The 20,457-nt window shown below is 43.5% G+C and overlaps 3 protein-coding genes across 6 annotated transcripts; 2 read left to right on the top strand and 1 right to left on the bottom strand.

Annotated features, from left to right (window-relative positions):
- Positions 1-501: 501 nt before the first annotated feature.
- nsmce4a (NSE4 homolog A, SMC5-SMC6 complex component) lies at positions 502-4,628 on the top strand. 4 transcript variants are annotated; one of them, XM_052059528.1, is made up of 11 exons: positions 502-625; positions 901-1,100; positions 1,176-1,256; positions 2,371-2,501; positions 3,007-3,155; positions 3,267-3,366; positions 3,558-3,648; positions 3,721-3,815; positions 3,893-3,941; positions 4,032-4,129; positions 4,445-4,628. In XM_052059528.1, the coding sequence occupies exons 2-11, from the start codon at positions 905-907 to the stop codon at positions 4,502-4,504; spliced, it is 1,050 nt and encodes a 349-aa protein (XP_051915488.1). In that variant the 5' UTR covers positions 502-625; positions 901-904; the 3' UTR covers positions 4,505-4,628. The 4 variants fall into 4 exon arrangements, with proteins under 4 accessions (XP_051915488.1, XP_051915489.1, XP_051915490.1 ...); XM_052059529.1 differs by having other exon boundaries at positions 511-621; positions 877-1,100; XM_052059530.1 differs by having other exon boundaries at positions 512-621.
- A 471-nt stretch (positions 4,629-5,099) lies between these two features.
- nol9 (nucleolar protein 9) lies at positions 5,100-12,340 on the bottom strand. The gene is made up of 14 exons (XM_052059445.1): positions 12,074-12,340; positions 11,867-11,969; positions 11,286-11,763; positions 11,012-11,222; positions 10,055-10,185; positions 9,440-9,575; positions 9,077-9,173; positions 8,879-8,976; positions 8,424-8,591; positions 8,071-8,329; positions 7,868-7,982; positions 5,799-5,973; positions 5,487-5,620; positions 5,100-5,370 (listed from the first exon to the last, which is right to left on the bottom strand). Exons 3-14 carry the CDS (start codon positions 11,721-11,723, stop codon positions 5,257-5,259), a joined length of 2,076 nt encoding a protein of 691 aa, XP_051915405.1. The 5' UTR covers positions 11,724-11,763; positions 11,867-11,969; positions 12,074-12,340; the 3' UTR covers positions 5,100-5,256.
- Positions 12,341-12,345: 5 nt separating this feature from the next.
- Positions 12,346-19,705, top strand: zbtb48 (zinc finger and BTB domain containing 48). Its single transcript, XM_052059446.1, has 11 exons — positions 12,346-12,495; positions 13,676-14,355; positions 14,868-15,142; positions 15,216-15,321; positions 15,893-15,985; positions 16,060-16,146; positions 16,685-16,839; positions 17,419-17,555; positions 17,636-17,800; positions 17,871-17,959; positions 18,764-19,705. The coding sequence occupies exons 2-11, from the start codon at positions 13,681-13,683 to the stop codon at positions 18,980-18,982; spliced, it is 2,001 nt and encodes a 666-aa protein (XP_051915406.1). The 5' UTR covers positions 12,346-12,495; positions 13,676-13,680; the 3' UTR covers positions 18,983-19,705.
- Positions 19,706-20,457: the final 752 nt, after the last annotated feature.

Here is a 20,457-nt window from a genome sequence, read left to right as displayed (position 1 = left end):
TGTGCCCTGCGATTGGTTGGCAAGTGATCCAGGGTGTCCCCCGCCTACTGCCCGAAGACGGCTGGGATAGGCTCCAGCACCCCCCGCGAACCTAGTGAGGATTAAGCGGTTCAGAAATGGATGGATGGATAAATAAAATGTATCATCATCCTGAAAGGAAAGGAACTACAGCCACTATATTTGTTTCCTACGTGTGTCCGTCGCAGAAAGTTGGAGGTAAAACATGGCAGACACATGTAGGGAGCGGGAGGCGTCCTGTGTAATATAATTAGCGGATACATTTATTACCATTACATTAAAACTTAAGTTGATGTGATGGGGTTCCCATTACTGTTATGAGAGAGCCCTCTAATTGAGATATGAGCCCTTAACGACTAAATTTCAATGCCACTGCATTGCCTTTGGTAGGAATATCGCCCCTTACAATATGGCCGCCACGTCGGCACGTTGGTGAATCGGGCAGCATCAGCTAAGAACGTCATGTCCGCCCCAAACGCAACTGCATACTCCAGAGCAATACGTCCGTTGGAATCTGAAGTGACGAACGTCTTGGCGCGTACTCCAGCATTACTTTGCGGCTCAACATTTACGCAAGGACCACCGCTCCAACAAATAACACGGGTCGGTGCCACAGCGTGACATCAAGTATGACTTTGTACACATTAAGCGGTTTAATGGGTTGCTAAGTGGCTAACATTAGCCTTTTGCAAGAACAGCATGGGGCAAGGTGCTACAGTTGTACCCGCTGTTTCGTGTTCACATACATTTTTCACATTGACAGAAATGCAACAGCTTAACCTTTTGAATAATAAGGATTGCATAACTTGATTTTAAACTTCAGCTATATAAACCGACTTCGCCCTTTTTGGGTTTTAGCATCTAATTTCTGCACACTCATAGACTGATGGAGCGTCTCAGACGCCCGTCCGCCAAGGAACAAGCTTCCCGGCAAGACGGCACCACGCGTCACAACAGCCGCGAACAACAGCGATGTAACGAAGGATCCAACTTTGACTCCACGAATGGACAGGATGACAACGAAAGGGGGGTGAGGAAGGAAATAAGGAGCAAGTACAGAGACCTCATCGATTCAGTTCATCGTGAGTTAGTGACTTCAGAAGAGGCTGATTTGTTTGTTTGTTTTTGGATTAAACGCATGCTCCTTTTTATCGCAGGAAATAGAGAAGATTTACTGAGTCCTTCAAACAACAAACTTACAGAGGTTTTAGAAGAGGCGGACAAGCTTTTTGTGAATGGTATGTGTTATTTTTGTCTTTGCCTTTCCGATCGTTAGAAAAGAACTCTAGTAGTCTTCATATTAAGTAATGTTTTGCATTTTTGTCACAATTCAAAAGTGGCTGCCTTTTGTTACCATGATGACTGGATGAAGATGCTGAATGTGTGACTCAAGGGGCTTCAACTTGAGCAGAGCACAAAGTGGAGGGAGAAAAAGTTAGCCGTAATGACAATAAATGTATTTTCAGAGGCAGCACTTCACAGTCTGTGCTGTGTGTTTGTGGGGCATGAACACGTCACCACACACAAGTATCTTCCGCCACTGACACTGTGTCGCCAACTCACCGAGCAATCGAGTATGTGCCCTATCAGTAGGAAATGCTGGTGGCTAACACTAATATGTGCATTCAGCGAAACTCATTGCAGCTCTGCTTATCTTTCGGCTTTCACAGGATAGCACGGTCGGTGCAGCCTTGGGGGGTGTGGGATTATATTACAGCCTCTTGTTGGTTCATATGTGTCATGAAGTAATCAATCAAGTATATTCCACAAAAAAGTTGCAATTATGTGAGCACGTGGAAAGTGAAACTTGAAATAGTGGACAACACTGTAGCGCATTTTTTCATTAGTGTGTGATTAAGACATACAATCCCTGATTCGGACAAATCTGAAATACTTTTTTGTTATCTCAGTACCAGGAGAGAAACAAGTGAACAGAGTAGATAGGGGAAAAAAGGATCTTACTCTCCCACTCAAAGTGTTGACACATGTGACTTAGCAGCAGCTTGTAATTTGGGGAACTCATTTGATGACTACTACTGGATCACAAAACATGGCTCATTATACTTTTAGGGATTGCAAAGCACCGGGCATAATTGCCAATTTCCTCACACTTTCTGTTTGGGAACATTTGGAGTTTAGACTAGATTCCATTTGGGTGGGGGACCATCAAGTACTCATGTTCTTGGGCTATTTGTGTCAATTGCAGAATTTCTCTGTTGGTGTCAGGTCGTGGTCCCTTAACTGTATTAGCTGTTAAAAAGTCTATGCTCCCAATTTTAACGTTTAAATGTAGTTTCCAGTCAAAATTGGTGCCGCAAAGAAACCTCTGACAGCAAAGTTGTTGTTTGACAGTGCGAGAAACGAGCGAAGCGGTGTTGGATTCCAAGTTTGTCGTCGTGGCCACAGACCTGAATGACGAGAAAGCCAGCCAGATGCGAGATGAGGACAGTGCTTTTGACTTGACGGCTTTTGCTGAGCACCTTGTAAGTAAATCCATTTTATATGCAAATATTATAGCAAATTCTCCTGGCCCAGTGAGCTACTATTGTAAACTGCTGCTTTTGTTCCAGCTTGTACAACAATGACTATTTTAAACCGTTACTTAAAATATAGGATGGTCAGGACATTTACTAAAGGTTTTATGATGGGAGTCCTAGTTCCTAAGACAGTATTCACCAGAACGTCGAATATCGTCCCACGCCTCTTCGTTGGGCGCTCTCTTACTGCCGGGGTCCACCTCTGTTCTTTGTTGTTGCTTCGTGTGTTCCTTTCACCACCTTTGCACCTTGCTAAAAACTTTGACTTTGCCTCTTACGTTTCCTGTCTGCTTCTAGGCTCAAATTCTGCTCCGTATGTCACAGGCAACATTATAAATCATTTCAAATATGATTGATCTCCATGGAAAAGACGACTCTACTGAAGGATGACCAGTCATGCAATGATTCGTACTGTGGCGTTCTGAGGTTGTTTTTTTTATCCCTTGGACAGCTTACCTTCATGGGTCTCAACCGGCTTGAAAGTGACGGGGAAGAGCAGAGTGAAGATCAACTCGATGGCTACTTGCCCAGCGACGCCTGGCATAGACTGGCCCGGAGAGCCGAGGACTGTTTTAGGACAGCGCCGACCTTCCGCTACATGTGCGTGTGCCTTCATTAATCAGCTCAGTGGATTCAATCATTGCGGTAGAAATCACGGTTTGAATGGATCCGGTGCACTCCACATCACTGACTTCAGTCTCTCATCATCAGGTTGGGTTCCTTCCATGCTGAGCCACCCCCTCCAAAGCAACGGATAGAACGACAAAGGAGACCCCCCGGCAAGGAAGCAAAAAGGATCATGCCCACTCAGGTTGCTAAAACACATTCAGGCCACTATCCCCATCCACAGAGTTTTCCTAAGGCCAATACTTTACATTGGAAATATTTCACCACACACCAACTATCACAAAAGCATCAAGGAATCTAGTTCAAAATTAAATACGTTCGACCAGTGGACCAGCATCTAATTATTCTATTCACATCACGTTGTGCGCGTATCAGCTGAAAAAGATGGAAGAAGCTGAACAAGAAGCCACAGAGAAAGAGGTCGAGAGGATCCTCGCCTGCCTAAAGCGTTATCATCAAGATGACCGTGAGTTTACAGTTGACCACCTTTACTGCTTTGCCAAAATTGCCATTTATTGAAACTCCTCTTCCATCACAGCATCGTCGCCGATACCATATTACGAATTTGTCATTGATCCCGACTCCTTTCCACGAACGATCGAGAATATGTTCCACACGTCGTTCCTAGTCAGGGTAAGTTTTTTTTTGTAGCCAAGAATCCAAATGGATGCTGATCTTGCTCTGTAGTTACTCCATGCTTCTCTTTTCAGGATGGTTTGGCACAAATATGTTTGGATCAAGACAAGTTGCCTAATATAGGTAAAGGACATTGAACGGATTTGTCATTTACTAAAATACAAATAAGACCTTCCATTACACTACTGAGATGTTTTTTGTTGCTTCTTTCAGCTCCGGTGGAGGAGGTGGGGATGGAAATATCGGTAGATGCCGTAGGATCAGACAACCGTAATGCATCTATTGTTTCAATCAGCCCAAAGATCTGGAAGGTGAACATGTCTTTTCAGTTCAATTCCTCTTCAGATGTCTCTGGTTAAAGTGGGAAAGCATACCTTCAAATATGAAAAATATATTCAGTACTTCTCAACATGAATTCAAGCCACAAATCTAAGTACCGGTATTATAAAAAATAAGATAAAACTAGTAAATAACAAACCCGCTCTGAAAACAACCCCCCCCCCTCAAAATTAAGTGAAAATGAACATTCCCCAACTATTTTAACCGTGCATGTGGGTACACCACACAGGGTGAGTCGGGTATGAACTCTAATGTTTTTTTTTCTTCTCTCTCTCTCATCTCCCAAGGAGCTCATCGATACCTTTGACATCAGGGACGCCATGATTCCGCCTTTAAACAATCAGTGAAGGAACAAACATGTCACCCGGGACTCAATGTTACTTTTGTATGTTTCTGATTTGTTTGAATTATAAAGTTATTTGGTGATGATATTGTACATTTTTTATTCCAATAATAAAAGACAGAAAACTACAGTGGTCTGGTGTCATTTGCTAGACATAAACAGCTAAACTTTATATGGGGCTCATCAGTGGGACTAATAGCGGCAGGTGTGACTGACCCCTCATTTTATATGCGTTTTAATGTGACAGGTTACATCTTTATTTTTTCATATCCACTGTTTTTCTTACCAAGGAATATTTGTGCATTTCTATTTAGGTTTTTTTTCCCTTTTTTCCAGATGATTTTTTTCTTACGGGTTATAGTAAGAAATACAGTATTAAAATTACATATTTGAGGGCTCTCACACAAAAATCTTTGTCCTATTCACCTTATTTTGGGTTTAAGTTGATGTTTTCTTTTTTGCAGTGGCTCCCAATTTAAAGACACTGAGAAATCTGAACGAGTGAAACAAATAATGTACACACTACGATAACTACTCGCAATGACAAAATACTGCCTCAGTGCTTGTCGGAGTAGTACAAGTAAAAACTAGAAATCTGAACACGTTTCCTGCTTTTAATATGACACCAGAATTCAGTTGCAGCTTCGGAATGGCAGCGGTACAAAAAAATGTTCTGAGAGAATTCTCTCTTGAAGAGTCAATTCAGACTTGATGTTGGGGAAAAAGAAAACTCACACATACACAAACGTTGGACCATCAGCGTGTCTGACATGACCTCTGCAGGCCCTTGAAGAATCGCAGCTTTCCAGCACCGGTCAGGTCAAAGCTGTAGTCCGACGTCACGTAAGGCAGCTCTCCCTGGAAACCGTCCTGCCGAACAAAGTTGCCATTCTTAGCGAGGAGCGGTGAAGAAATGTCACCCAAATACCCAATATTGCAAACTCTTTGTGAGTAACCCAACGCCCACGAGCAAGTGAGCGTCTGACCTGCGCGGTCAGGATGCAGGAGGGCAGCGACGTGGCTCCGAGAAGGAGACAGTTGACTGTGCGCAGGATGGTGGGATCTACCGACGTCAGGACAAAGTAAAGGCCTCGCGTCATGTCGATCCCCCGCAGCACACCTACAAAATGCAAAGCGAATGGCTTTGAAGACAAGAACAATTGGGAGGGCCCAGATCTTTGTTGTGCACGCCCAAAAGGACAACAATGAAAAAAAAGTACAACAATTCTAATATTGTCACGGAGTCCAGATGTAATAATTTTACATTCAACACAACAATGGTAATAATTATTGCATACCCAGGCCCACGCAAGGGCAGATGGGGGCTCGAGACAGCAGGACCGGACCTCCTTTACTGGTCACCTTCTCCGCCAGGCAGCAGAGTCCTACCAGGCCGGAATTGACGGCATAGAACATGTCACTGGGTGCCACTTCAAAATGGAGCACACCCAAAGCCACTTCGGTGTGGGGGACCTATGGGGGCAAAATTACACCTATTACTTTATTCTGTATTGACTATACAATGCTTAAGAAATGCTGTCCAGATGTTTACTTATCATTGTTTCATGAAAGATGAAAAGTTGAGGTGAAGCCACAGATTTGTTTCCATTATTGTTGTGATCTGATTTATAAATTTCTGAGTCATGTTTACACCACACTTGTGTGGTAAAGCTTTGTTAGATTGCTGTAGTCAAGACTTAAAAAGCCTGCAAATCAAAGTGTTTATTAAGGTAACAACTCTAAGCGGATCAACTTTCACACCTCATGGTTAATTTGCTTTCATTTTAGGGGAAGCCTAACCGGCAGGATCAAAACATTTACAGTATTTATAACCAATCTGTTATTATTAATGCTAATACAGATTAATTTTTTGCTTGAAAAAAATACTCATTTACCGTATTTTCACGACTATAAGGCGCCATTAAAAGTCTTAAATTTTCTCCAAAATGGACAGGACGCCTTATGGTGCGGAGCGTCCTTTATATGCGCTGAGTTCCAAAATCTGACTGACAGCCGACACGCTGTTTATATAGAGAAAAGGCGGAAGTGACTGTGAAAGAAGTCGGCCAATCAGGGAAGGGTGGGCGTGTATATATACATATATGGAGAGGGAGAGAGAGAGAGAGAGGGAGAGAAAGGACAGACAAGCTAGTCCGCCAATGGTGAAGGGTGGGCGTGTAAGTGGACGCCTCAAGCCAGTACCAACACTTGTATAGCGTGTGGCAATGTGCATTGTTGCAAAACAACTCCGGTTTTGGTTTCTAAGAACCCCTGAAAATAAATTCGACAAAGAGACATGCCTACGAAGCTCAGTTAAAACTTAAAGCCACCGGTTATGCTTTTGGCATGCGTGACCATCTCACAGCAGCGGTGAAAAATCAAGTCAAGCAAATGAACTCTGAGCTTGCCGTTATTCCCGGAGGCTTGACTAAAGAACTCCAACCGCTGGACATTGGCATCAACCGGGTAAAGTAAAGTTGCGAACAGCATGGGAACAATGATCGATGGCAAACAAAACTTTACAAAGAGTGAGAGGCAGCGCTGGGCGAGTTACGCCACAATACGCAACAACGAGAGGGAACGCGGCGTTTTTGATGGATTACGGTACTTGCACAATTGTTCAATTCTTTCTACACACACACGCGCTGCCACCATGTTTCGCTCTGTTCTTTACTTTCAAATGTGGGAAAGCTTCACACGAGAGAAATGTTGCTACTCCTTCTTTCCGCTCGGCAATGCGTAGCAACTCACACTAGCATGTGATGCATTCAATGACAACTGAGATGTGCAGTCCTCTGCTTCTGATACAGAGGATGAGGACTTTGATGGATTTCTGGGTGATGATTGATCGAAAACGTGAGAACATTGTACGATGGCTAAATAAAATACACCCGAACTCAGTTCTGCTTTCGTTGCCTTTTTAAAAACGTGTTTTTAGCTTATCTGTATGTCTTGGCATGCTACCGTATGCTTCAAGCTAACGTGTTAGAGTGCGCGCATGCATGCCGTATGTTTAAGCTGGCGTATGTTTTACCACTGTAAAACTGCGGCTATTCGTACGATGCGTCCTGTGTATGTGTAAAATACAGAAATGTCACGCATTAATGAGACTGCGGCCATTAGTACGATGCGTCGAATAGTCGTGAAAATACGGTAATAGCTGGGAATCTCATTATGTGCCACTTTATGCTTTTACAACATCTCTATTCATTGATAACATTTCATTTTAAAACAAAATGAAGAGGTTCTAATGAAGAATTTGCTGTGTTTAAAGACAAAGTGAAGTTTCAATTTAAGCTCATCAAGATGAGATGAGATCATTGAAAATAGAGCAGCTTGTATATGAAAAAATAGATTCAGAGTGTACCTGGTATGGTGTGAGAGAGTGAAGAGATCGAATGGGTCCCGGATCAGCCGACTGCAGCTGACCGAGGTAGGCAAGCAGTGAAAGTTCTCGCAGCTCATTGGTGCGTTGGTGTTTCCTGTGCAACACAGCACATGCACACGTGAGCCGCCGATGTCATTCCGCAACAACAGTGGAACATACAACGCAGAAAGACCAACGCTTACGCCGTCCCTTGGCAGCCCACGCCTTCGAAGTCCGACTGAACGGTCATGTGAACGTAGGCGAGGGGCGGGCTTTGTGTACTCTCTGTGAACTCGTCCAGCGCCGTCTGAGCGGGCGGGTGTGTCTGGAAGCCGTGGGCAGTCCTTAGAAACTCAGGGGTGAGGGCAGGGCATTGAGCCGTGCTGCCGCCGTGAGTCACTTGGATGACGTGCGAGACCGGGAAGAAGCGGAGCATATCCACTAGCAGCTGCAGTCCAAAACCTACACATCACCTCCGCCAAGAAAACCATTGTTAACATTAAATCAACTACCGGTAAATAATTCTGGAAAAGTATGTAAAACTGTTTCCGCTGACCTTTAATCCAGCCCATGGTATTGATGACAATAGGTGTCTCTCTGCTTGGGGAGCGTCTGTGCCACAAGGACTTGAGGCTTTCCAGGTAGCGACTTATGTCGGACTCGCATGACGACTCGCCGTAGTAGACCATGTGGTCGGGGTCCCGCTGATGCGTGAAAGGGGGGCCTGAAAATCCAAAGTCAAACACAATCTGTTTTGAAAACAACATTGTGTGATTGGTTGGTGACCACTCCAGGGTGCGGTATGCCTCAAGGCCAAAGTCACCCGGGATAGGCTCCAGCTTTTAAGAAATTGAGCTTTGTAACAGAAGGCTAACAACAATCAAAATACTGTAAACAGTACATATGGCGAAATGGTCATGGCCGAAGTCCAAATGTTCCACGTTTTAAAGTGTTTTGAGGACAGAGGTTCCACTCTTAACATGATTTGAAGGAAGAAGAGATAAAACGTACCCAGCAGAGGTTCTCCGACAGTCAACAAAGACAAGCAACCAGCCGGGGTGAACTCAGTTTGACCGAGGTCTGCTTCCAAATAGTCCACACTTGTAGTGCTTCACACGTATACACACACACACACACACACACACACACATATTCAATTGAGTGTACCGTATCATTCAAGCATCACAAGAAGATGACAATGCCACTTACTGATTTAGGAGAGTATTGATCACCATGCGGATGTATGTGGACTTGCCAACGTTTTTAGCTCCATAAACGAGGACAACAGCACAACCGTCCATGTCCCCTGTAAGAGACAGACAGTATTGTGTCCTTAAAAGGGAGCGTAAACCTCCGCTGTGGCTGAACAATAATGCCAGTAAGTATAAATAGTTGAGTCAGTTAAGTGTCTGCTTGCCCATCACGTGTAAAATTAAACAACCAAGATAATCTTTTGTAATCTGTATTTTTGAAAATGTGTCAGCGAGCCATTTTTTATTTCTAAAGGCAAAAATAAGTCTAATGTCTGCCCCTGAAATAAAAAAGAATGAACGTTATAATGAGCGGTTTTACCTCTGCAGGCAGTGACCACTACATTCAGGGATTCCCGGCAGCTCGGCGACACCTTCAGACCCTCGACGCTGTCCATCAGAGGAATCATCCCTAGACCGTTCAGGGGCGTGTCCAGGACGGCAGACATGAGTTCTCCCTGTAAACACGCGCGCGAAAACACACACACACAACAAAATCTGATAAAACCATTTATTTTGGTTGTAGAGCGAGCTGCATTTTTGCAATTTGCCATTTCCGAATCTGTTTATTCACAGATTTTATATTTACTCAGTGTGGTTTGTGAAATAAATCCTAAAGCAATAACAGTCTTACTTTGGTGGCTTCCTAGTGTCAAGGACAAAAGTTGAAATGAGGTCTTGATACTTTAAGTTCACACAAAACTTTTCTTGAACGATAAATGTGTTTATTTTAATAACTGAACTCCAAATGAAGATCTCTTGATGGTGTGCAAGCATATCAACTTCATAAAGAATTCAGCTATGTTCTCGAACCTGTCACAATTTGGAATTGCCCCCCAGTCTACATTCAAATGCCCATGTTTTCATTCTATTCCCCCTACACCCTGCTTACGACTTCAATTCCAACAGGAAATGCTGACCCAGGAAGCCATCTTACCATAGTGGGATCAAACAGGTTACTGAGATTGGCGAAGCTTGATAGGAAGTGTGTCAACTGGGTCTCCATGGGCTCCAGGAGTATGATGGAGGATTTGGAACCAACCTTTTTAAGCAGCTTCTTATGTGACGCTGCAAAGGCAGGTGAAAGAAAAATATAATGCACAAATCCAGAGACGATCGGTTGAACCCAACAAGAGTGTTTAAATTATTTGTATACATCAACAGCTAGGATAGTTCATACGTGTATACTATATAGCTACTTAAGAAAAAGCCTGCATGATGGCATCGGTTTGACTCTAGAACAGATTGCTTCTTTTTCTAAATATTTCCTATGGGCATGACTATTCAATGGATTATTGCCATAACTGCTAAATAATAATGCGATAAGATGATTAAAAATTTATTTGGGTTCACTGTCATAACAGCCCTCCGAGGGAAGACGCAACTCCAAAGTGGCCCACAACAAAAATGAGTTTGACACTCCTGCCATATGGTCTCCCTCATTTCGTTCGAGCACTGTATATGTGACTCTGAATGTGTGTGGCTTTAAAAGACGCAAACATGGAAGTTAGTGAATGAGAGTGCAGTTTACTGCTGTGAGCCTTTTACTCACTCTAGTGACTGAAAAATAACTGACGGTTGTGCCTTTCGCCACCTGTGGGGAGTTACAACACATAATTTGCACTGGTAGGCCACATTGAATTTGCGAGTGATGTTTACGTTACCCTGTGTAAGCCAGATCTGCCTTGCAGTAGACAACTTGCGCTGTTTTTATTAAGTGTGAAATGATGAAAATAATATTGGACATTTGCTATTGTCTTTCCTCCTGTCCTGGCTCTATCGCGCCAACTTATTTCTAAGTGATTCTGCTGCAACATTAGGAACGCAGTCATCCATTGAGTTTACCTGCGACAAGTTTAACAACACATTGATGTCAATTGTTCAGCGAATTTACCGGATGGAAGGTAATTACACAGGACGTCTGTAGCCACACTTCTGCGGTCTCGACTATCATCGCAGCCCTCCGTGGCTCTGATAGTGAGAGGACAATGTGAGGCGGGAGAGAAGAGCGGATATGACTGCTGTCCCTCTTCAATGGTGAAGCCCATCACTTCCACGCGCCCAAACAAGCAGGTCAAAAAGCATTTCCCACGGAAACACAGAGTCTGGAAAAAAAGCAGAAAGACAAGGTTTGAAATGGACTTGATGTTCAAATTTCTGAAGCATACCTGTCCTTTCTGCATGACAAGGACGGCGTGGTTCCTCTGATCATCCCTCTCTGCACACTGATGGAGAGAATTCCCGTCCAGTCGACATGCACTCTTGTCCTCTGTGGCACCTTTTGTCTTTAGCCCATTCACTCGGACCGATTGGGAATATTCCCTCCAGTCCTGAAACTCATCGGAATCAAGGCACGTGTTGCCATTGGTGAAGGACTTGGTCTGAGAAACACTTTTCCCGGATACAGCCTTTGCCTTTTTCTTCAGTCTCTTGACAGCCGGCTTTTTCTTCATGGCATCGTGATGCTCCTTGATCATCCCAACCATGACAGGACTGGAGTTGAGGTCAGAGGAGCCGATGGAAGGTCTGCATCTTTTACCCCTCACGTCCTTCCACTTTTGAGATGTGGCGCTGACCTTTGAATGACTGACTCCCTTCGCCTTCATTATGCCAATGTTATGTGGACGAGTGGCTGGTGGATAAGCACTAACAAATGCAAAAATAAAGCACATTATTCTTTCTTAACAGAATGCAACGGAGAAAATAATCGCGGTTTGCCGTTTTCAGAAGAAAGACGAGCTCAATTTACCTTCAAACAGGAACCATGGGCGAATTGGAATTAGCTAGCAGTGCTGAGTACCTCACAAACTTTTCATCACCGGCTAATGTTCTTCGCCTGACACAAAGGCAAACTGCAATGACGCAAAAAAAGAAAACGCACGAATTCCGGGGTTGCTCGGAGCTCCCCGACGACCACTAAACCACTCCAAATGTTTAATTACGATTCGCCAGTTACCAAAGTTGCAGTTAGCTAGCCAGCTAACATGTGTACCAGGGAGCCACGAACAGTCGGTTGACTGTAAATGGCCAACAATGATGTTCCCGTGATATTTGCCTTGTTCGTATCGTGGTATGAATATGCCGAAACGCAATTAATATACAAGTGCTCAATTTGTTGAAAAGTTATTTTTGTTTTGCTTTGTTTTGTTACAATCTGGCTTGCGACGTTAACCCTGCCGACCATTCTATTCCGGAGTGCTGAAAAATACGTCACATCCGCTTTGTTTTAAAGTCCTGCATAAAGAAAAAACAAGGTGTATTGAAGCTAGTTTTGCGCTCGGCCTCGAAACACACGATACGCTGTGTACGCAACATAAGTTGAAAAGCATTTCTGGTGAAAATTTTACAGGTCGACGTTGAAGTTTCATCATTCTTGTGGTAAGTCTCCCGCGTACAAGCCGAGCTAAGGTAAGGGAGCGTCTGGAAAAATATGCTAGGACGTAAACGTCGACGTGCTAAGGGTTTGCACTGTACTGTCTCTCAATTTAAAGTTTATGTGCCACTTATTAATTTGTTACAATCAGTATCGTAATTTACTTGGTTCGTTTTAGATGTTTATGTATTTTTATGCCTGTAAGTAGACAACTGTAGCGTGCCGCACTAGGCATTTATAAGTCATACACTGTCAGGCAGGGACAATAAAAGTATGGCCATCTTCGTTTTTCACAGAGCATTTACTATGACATTATCAAGAGTCCTGTAGTATTTGTTTCATTCATTTGGACGTTTCCCCTCTAATATCGATTTATTTTGATTCACGTTTTTATTCTTTTGCCTGGTAGAAAAAATATACGGTATATAATTATTTTATTGTTTTTTTTCAACGTCCAACAAAATACGAATGTGTGGAATCGTTTTGTTTTATTTACCAAAGTAGCGTTCAGTTAGCGTTCAATTATTTACAAATACTGCAATTGCATTTAGCATGTATTATGTTGCATTTTGCATATTTTACATGCACACGTGAACTTTTATTGAAATGCCATCTATGAAAAACCTGGCCCATTTTTCCATTTTAAAACGTGAAATTGGTCCTTATGCACAACAGTTGGCCCATTCCCGGTGCATTAGCTCGACAAAACAGGTCATCTCAAATGAAGTTGTGAACCTGTGCTAAGTCTTGAATGGCATTGACACAAAAGGCTGTTGTAAGAAAATTGAACAGAGATGTTATGTTGATATATTAAGGCTCATTTTCTCCACAATCTTTGTACGTGACCCAAATAAAATAGTTTTTGCAACAACATTAAAAAATAAAATAAAATAAAGGCATAAAATGCATCTATTGAATAAGCAAAACAACTTCATGATACATTCCAAATGAATCAATACATTAATATACAGTTCAATCCTATGCAATTAACATGTCAAATTTGGGCATACATTATATTTTTGAAAATGGTCTTTGCTGAATACAGCACTATCTTAAACAGTTTGAATATCAGCGCTGGCCTGATTTTGCATGTTTTCCCTGAGATCGTGCAAATTGATGACTGGATGGCTTATAAGAGTGGCTCCTGTCATTTAAAACACATCTCTCGTTGTGTTTTTGTTTCAGTGGAGATGCAAGCCACCGACCACGCACGGCGGGTCCTGTCCACCTTAAACCAGCAGAGAGCAGCAGGGAGCTTCTGTGACGCCTTGCTGAAAGTGACTGATGGGGTGGTCTACACTGCCCATCGTAGTGTCCTGGCCTGCTTCAGTCAAGTCTTTCAAGGGAGCAACATGGCTGCCGCCTCACCCAGCATGGAGTTCTACCTCCAAGAGTGCTCCAGCGAGGGCCTTGAGCTGCTGCTGGACTTTGTCTACACCGGAGAACTAAAGCTGGATCTGGGTGTCCTGGACAAGGTGCAGAGTGCAGCGTCCAGTTTGTGCATCCCTGAAGCGCTCGCAATCTGTCAGCGCTTCAGGGAGAAGCCAGTGGACGCTGTCCCTCTTCTCAAGCGAGGGCGAGGCAGACCGAGAAAGACAAAGTCTGAGGTCTTTGCCACCTCAGGTGAAGACACGAACAAACTGACAGTGACTAAAGAGCATTCTGTCTTGGACGGGGTCCGAGACAATATGAAGGGCACCGTCACCATCACCACCCGCTCGGGCCGTGTGGTCAAAGGGCACAGACGAATGATCTTTGAAGAAGACGCCAGCTGTGATGTCACGGCCATTGAGGAATCTCTGTCTCCTTTTTCAAAGCGAGAATGTGCTGATGACAAGGTTCAGAACACAGAGGAGCAAATGCAGGTAAAAAAACAAACAAACAAAAAAAAACATTAACTTAAGATGATTGATGAATGATTTCAAGTCTTTCACATGACAGTGTAGATTCCCTATCAGGCCTATCTGGGGTCATTTCTGTTTTTATAGTCGGTAGTCATGTGCCATACTAAATCCCTGAAAGATCTGACACAAACTAACGTTTATCATGAAATATTATCTGAGTTCATGGGTTAAATGTTTTGGATCATTTTATATTCTGAGTTATAATTGTTTTTAGAATTGCAAAAAAAAAATAATCAAGAACTATTTCACTGGGTTTAATGATTCTGTGTTCACACTATAATCAGACTCACCAATATCCTGACAACTACCGCATGCTCCAAGAAAATAAAAATAAAATAACATTTGTAACTAAACAAAAACTTAGCATTTTCAAAAAAATACCAACTCTCAAAACTAACTAAAAATAACAAAACACAACGGAGTAGTCCCAAACTGTCATAACCTCAGAATCAAAGCCTTTCGTCCACTTGCAGATGAGCGCACTGCTGAGCCACATGAAAGATGAAGTGGCGGTTGAGGATGAAAGCAACCATTTTGAAATGACCGTCCATGATTCTGACGAAGACTATGTCCCTACCCACAAGTCCAGTCCCGCTGTGGCGTATGCGCCAAGAGCTCGACAACACCGCGCAAGTTTACGCAAGAGCGGTGATGGCAAAACGACCGAGGGAGAACCCGAGAACTCTGTATGCTGTCCTGTCTGTCACAAAGTCTTCAAGAGCAAATATTATCTGAAAGTGCACAACAGGTCCCCAAATCCTCCCATGCAAGTATTGAAAGCAATTGTTAAATTGTTTAATGCTTTTTCTTGTGCTTGAAAGACGTCATACAGGTGAGAAACCGTTTGGTTGCCACAAATGTGGGAAGCACTACTTCAGAAAAGAAAATCTTTTAATCCATGAGCTCAGGCACTGCGCTGCAACACAGGTAAGGACAACATCTGTTCTAATTGCTCACCAACACATTCGCCCTCCTCTAAACAGTCAGCCACAAGACCTCCGCAAAGGCTCGACAATACTAAGATGTGTTTAAAGCAATGAAACATTCAACAGTCATACATTTGCATTCATATGTCCATCCATCCATTTTCCGAACCGCTTAATCCTCACCAGGGTTGCGGGGGTGCTGGAGCCTATCCCAGCTGACTTTGGGCAGTAGGCGGGGGTCACCCTGAACCGGTCGCCAGCCAATCGCAGGGCACACAGAGACGAACAACCATCCACGCTCACATTCACACTTAGGGACAATTTAGAGCGTCCAATCAGCCTGCCATGCATGTTTTTGGAATGTGGGAGGAAACCGGAGCACCCGGTGAAAACCCACACAGGCCCGGGGAGAACATGCAAACTCCACACAGGGAGGCCGGAGCTGGAATCGAACCCGGTACCTCTGCACTGTGAAGCCGACGTGCTAACCACTGGACTACCGGGCCGCGCGTTCATATATGTGCAATGTATTTTTGTGTTGAATTGTAAGACCTTTATGATACTCGTTCCAGACATTCACGTGTCAAACGTGTTCATCGTCATTCAAAGGGAAAGAGGAGCTGCGTGCGCACGTCGTCTCCCATGTGGAGCGGATGCCCTACAAGGTTGCGTCAATGTCTGCGTGACATCGAATGATAAAGCGAAAGCTCAGCCTTGACACGTAATTTTTATTCCCCAGTGTTCACCGTGTGCTGAACAATTTATGTTCAAGAAACACCTGATGTGCCACATGATGAAGGTCCATGGCTATCCCAAACCACACGCTGTGAGTTGGTCCATTAAAAAAAAAAATGCATTCAAATGAAAGACCTCGACAACTATTTGCAGGGGATAGGGACTGAGTCCCGTATGGTAAAAATCTGCAAGGAATGTGGAAGAAGCATTATTAGTAATACGTTTACGGAAGAAAATATGGTTGTGCATGTAGGGGCTCATATTTTTTAACCATCTCATGTGTGTAGTAGAAGCAATGTAGGAGGATGTAGAAATATTTTGCGGAAATGAGATGACACTTTTCAGTCAAGCATTTCATCACCGCCCGCGTAGAACGCATAAATATCCGATTTTTTATTCACATATGAAAGAGGCCCAGGTCGGATTGGAAAAAATCTGAATTGTACTATTCATACTGTATGAAAAACCTGCAGTGTGGATGCAGCATGTATTGATATGTCAAAACAGCAAAAACCTTAAAAAAATAACCAACATAACGACAGAATTACTGAGAAAAGCGCAGACAATGAAATATACCCTAAATATGGTACACTGTTGGCTGTGCCCAATAACTGAGATTTCTCTATCAGTGTCCACAGTGCCCCAAAACCTTCTGGACTCGCTACGAGTTGCGAGTGCACGAAGCCGCAAAACACCGCGGGGAAAAGCCCTTCGTGTGCGAGGAGTGTGGCCATCGAGCGTCCAGTCGCAACGGCCTGCAGATGCACATCAAAGCTATCCACAGGTAAGACGTCGCATTTTTCAAATTATTCGGCGGATTGGACATGCGCAGTAGTAGGGGGCACAGCTGGTGGTTCACCCTCCAAAAACCCCCCAGCATAGACGAGTATGGTTATGTTGTGTTTTTGGGCACTCTAGCACCTCACTCGGTTATATTGCATTTGATTGCACTTGCATGAGATCTAGTTTTATGGTTGTACAAATATATTTTCCCCAACTCGAAATCCCAGTTCCACTGAAGTTGGGACATTGGGTAAAAATAAATGAATAAAAACCACAATACACTAATTTACAAACTCATTTCAGACTATATTTGGTTGAATACACGACAAAGACCTGTTATGCAAAGTTCATTCTGTATTTATTTACGTTTTACTCATCTTCCCATCTTCATTAGACTTGGAGGTGTATATTTACACTCTAGATTAAGAGCCATTTCCCATAATTTCTCATTGCAAATTTCCAAATGAGAAAATTCCTGTCATTTTGCAAACATAGTGACAAATAAACCTTAGATGATTCATAAAAGAGGAGTAATCTTATCAAGAAAGTGATCTTTTCTCTTCTTGCGTCTTTCTCACAGAAATGAGCGGCCCTTCCTCTGTAGCATCTGCGGCCACGCCTTCTCCCAGAAAAACAACCTCAACATGCACCTTCGCGTGCATAGCGGCGAAAGACCCTACCAGTGTCACCTGTGCGGCAAAACCTTCCGCACGCAAGGTAACAGCCGCCCGAGCGACGCCACGCCGGCTGCGGTCGTTGGTTTTGCGGCAACAACACCTGCTCTACTTTGATGGCAGCTAGCCTCGACAAACATCACCGGACGCACACGGGCGAGCGGCCCTTCCCCTGCGACGTGTGTGAGCAGCGTTTCACCGAGAAGGGCGCCCTTCTTCGCCACAAATCCAGCAAGCACGAGGAGGGACGCCCTCACTGCTGCCACATATGTAACAAGACCTTTAAAGGTAAGAACGGCGCCTTCGTGGGATTGCCCTAGAAGATGAGCAAATGAAATCCATTGGTATTCTTCGCCAGCCAAAGAACAACTGCGGGTCCACCTGTGTCGCCATAAGGGTATGAGGAAGTTTGAGTGTGCCGACTGTGGCTACAAGTTCACCCGACAGGTATGCTACAGTATTGCTTTTCATTAGCAAAGCCACTTTCCTGATCAAATTTTAGATGCATCGCTTGCATTCGACGTCACGTACCAATCTGACCAAGACGGTGTAGAAAAAAAAAGTGATGTGTACATGTTCTGAATCCCCATGGCCAGACGGACGGTCAGGACGGTAAGTATTTGGAGTTGGGCATGGACACAATTCTACTCTGTATGGCAATAATAAATAAACTCCACCACAGTCGATTGAAAATGAAACAAACAAAATTTGCTTTGACTGCAGATTTTGAGCTTTGAGGGCATTCATATCCAAATCAAGTCAACGCTGGTATGAATTACAAGTTTTATATGCCAGGTCTGCCAGTGAACTGGTTCCCTTGTATTTATTGATCATGTCACTGCTGACCAAAGCAGCTGGATGACTGCTGAAGTGTTTCAGGCAATATTATCTGTTTATGTTCAGATAATGCTTTAGAACTCATTGGATGGCGCCTCACAGCGTAGATGGACAATGACCTGGAGCATACTGTAAAAGCAACCAAAGAGTTTTAGAAGGCAAAGTGGAATGTTGTGCAGTGGTCCAGTCAAGCAGCTGACTTGAATCCAATAGAGCATGCATTTCATTTGCTGGGAACAAAACTGAAAGAAAAATGGCCCAACAATCAGAAGCTGAAGACGTTTGGAGTTGAGGGCTGATAGAGCATCACCAGCGATCGAGAATCTGGTGACCTTTATGCATTCCGGGCTTCAGGCTGAATTTTAGTTAAAAATCGAAGTTTGTTTAAACTCACACCTATGTTTTCGGTCACAGGCACATCTGCGTCGACACGTTCAGATCCACAAGAGGACTGAGAATTACAACCCACGACAGAGGAAACTGAGGAATGTAGTTGTGGATGAGTATGATGGTGGTCCGGGTGATTTTGATGCCACCAAACCAGCAGAGGCCTCGCCAGTTGTTATGCAAGCGGGTGACTCCGTGCCCGCTGGCACAGAGTCTACTTCTGAAGTCACAGTGGCGCTCAAATAGAGCGCTTTTTTATTTTTTTGTGCTGCAAACACAATTTTGGACATGAGATGAGAGGCTTCAATATGTGGCACTGACATCTTGGAGGTGCCTCTTCATCAAAAGTGCAGACTACAGCTGCATCATGATCAACGTTATAGACTAATAAAGCTTTTATCTTATCTTATAAATACTAGATGTATAAAAGCTTTTATGGTCACATTGGTAGGATGAGTAGAAACCTGCCACGGTAGAAATTGTACAGGTCAATACATTTTTGCCGGCCCACCCGTCCGTCATGATTTCAAGCCAAACCGTAATCGTCAATTGCCACTCCATCAGTTATTTTAACTAGGTTTCCGTCATGGCGAAATTATCGTCTGTTACCGCTATTTAGTCCACCAGTTTTAGATTTCCCTCATCGTTATTTTGACCATGCTTGTTTCTCCTACTCATGTCTCTGCTAAATCTGTCTCATGGTGCGGTCAGACTGAACGAGAGCTTTCGCTTCAATGGAAGACCGCGGCTGTCCACCAGGGTTCCCAAAAAAGAGAAGAGAAAAGGGGCGAGCATTCTTCAGGGTACCAAAATGAGAATGAAGGCGTAGAGTTACGGTTTAATTGCCTTCCAGGTTAACCAGCTCTGGATTCCAGCTGTGGCCGTTGGGACAATGTTAGTTCAGTAATTTTGTTTCCTGTCTGCAAATTCATCACGGGCTACTTTCATAAACATCGTTTGATTTGTGAATCACTGTGGTCTGCTCCAACTTCATTGGACTTGGGTTTATTGTATGATCACACGGACTCATTATTGTAGTTCTCCCCATCTGCCATCACAATAGTTGTAAAAGCCACTCTTGTCGCAAGTCTCTCAAAACATAAATCAATGGCCACTGGATGTCGGTTTTGAAGACATTGATCTGAAAACGTCTTTACCAGGGGAAAAAAAAACACTACAGACACATGATTGGTTGAAACATTCAAGGTGAATGCATCACACTGCACTTAAATATATTTAAATATAAAACTTCATGCGTTTGTTTTCTAAGTTGAAAAAAAAGGGTTGAACACAAATGAACGATGAGCAAAAGACAAACCAACATGAGTCTTAAATCTGCATTCACTTCCAGCTAAGAACACCGTAAACATCATAAGGAGTGATACATTTACAATAAAGTAAACTAAGGCAAATGGGCAGGGAAATGTCAGGAAAAGTTCCATGCTACGGCTTGTTGAGATCCTGTTGCACTTCCAGTTGAGACCGCTATCAAAGGTGCAGCGAGACTCCATTCGCTGACATGAGGTTAACTCGAGACCGAATCTACAGCTCCTCTGCTGGTTGTGACCAAGTACTGCACTCAATTTTGCCTCATTTGCGCAATCAATCAATACCACACAGTGAGAATGTGATTGTCATGCCCATCTCCAATGCATACATTAACAGAGTACATTTTCCATGGATAAATTTTGAAAGGCCCCCACCTTGTTCAACACACATTA

The sequence above is a fragment of the Hippocampus zosterae genome, chromosome 2 (assembly GCF_025434085.1).
Source record: "Hippocampus zosterae strain Florida chromosome 2, ASM2543408v3, whole genome shotgun sequence".
In the NCBI taxonomy this organism is placed as follows: Eukaryota; Metazoa; Chordata; class Actinopteri; order Syngnathiformes; family Syngnathidae; genus Hippocampus; species Hippocampus zosterae.
This window is presented reverse-complemented; position numbering and strand designations above follow the sequence as displayed.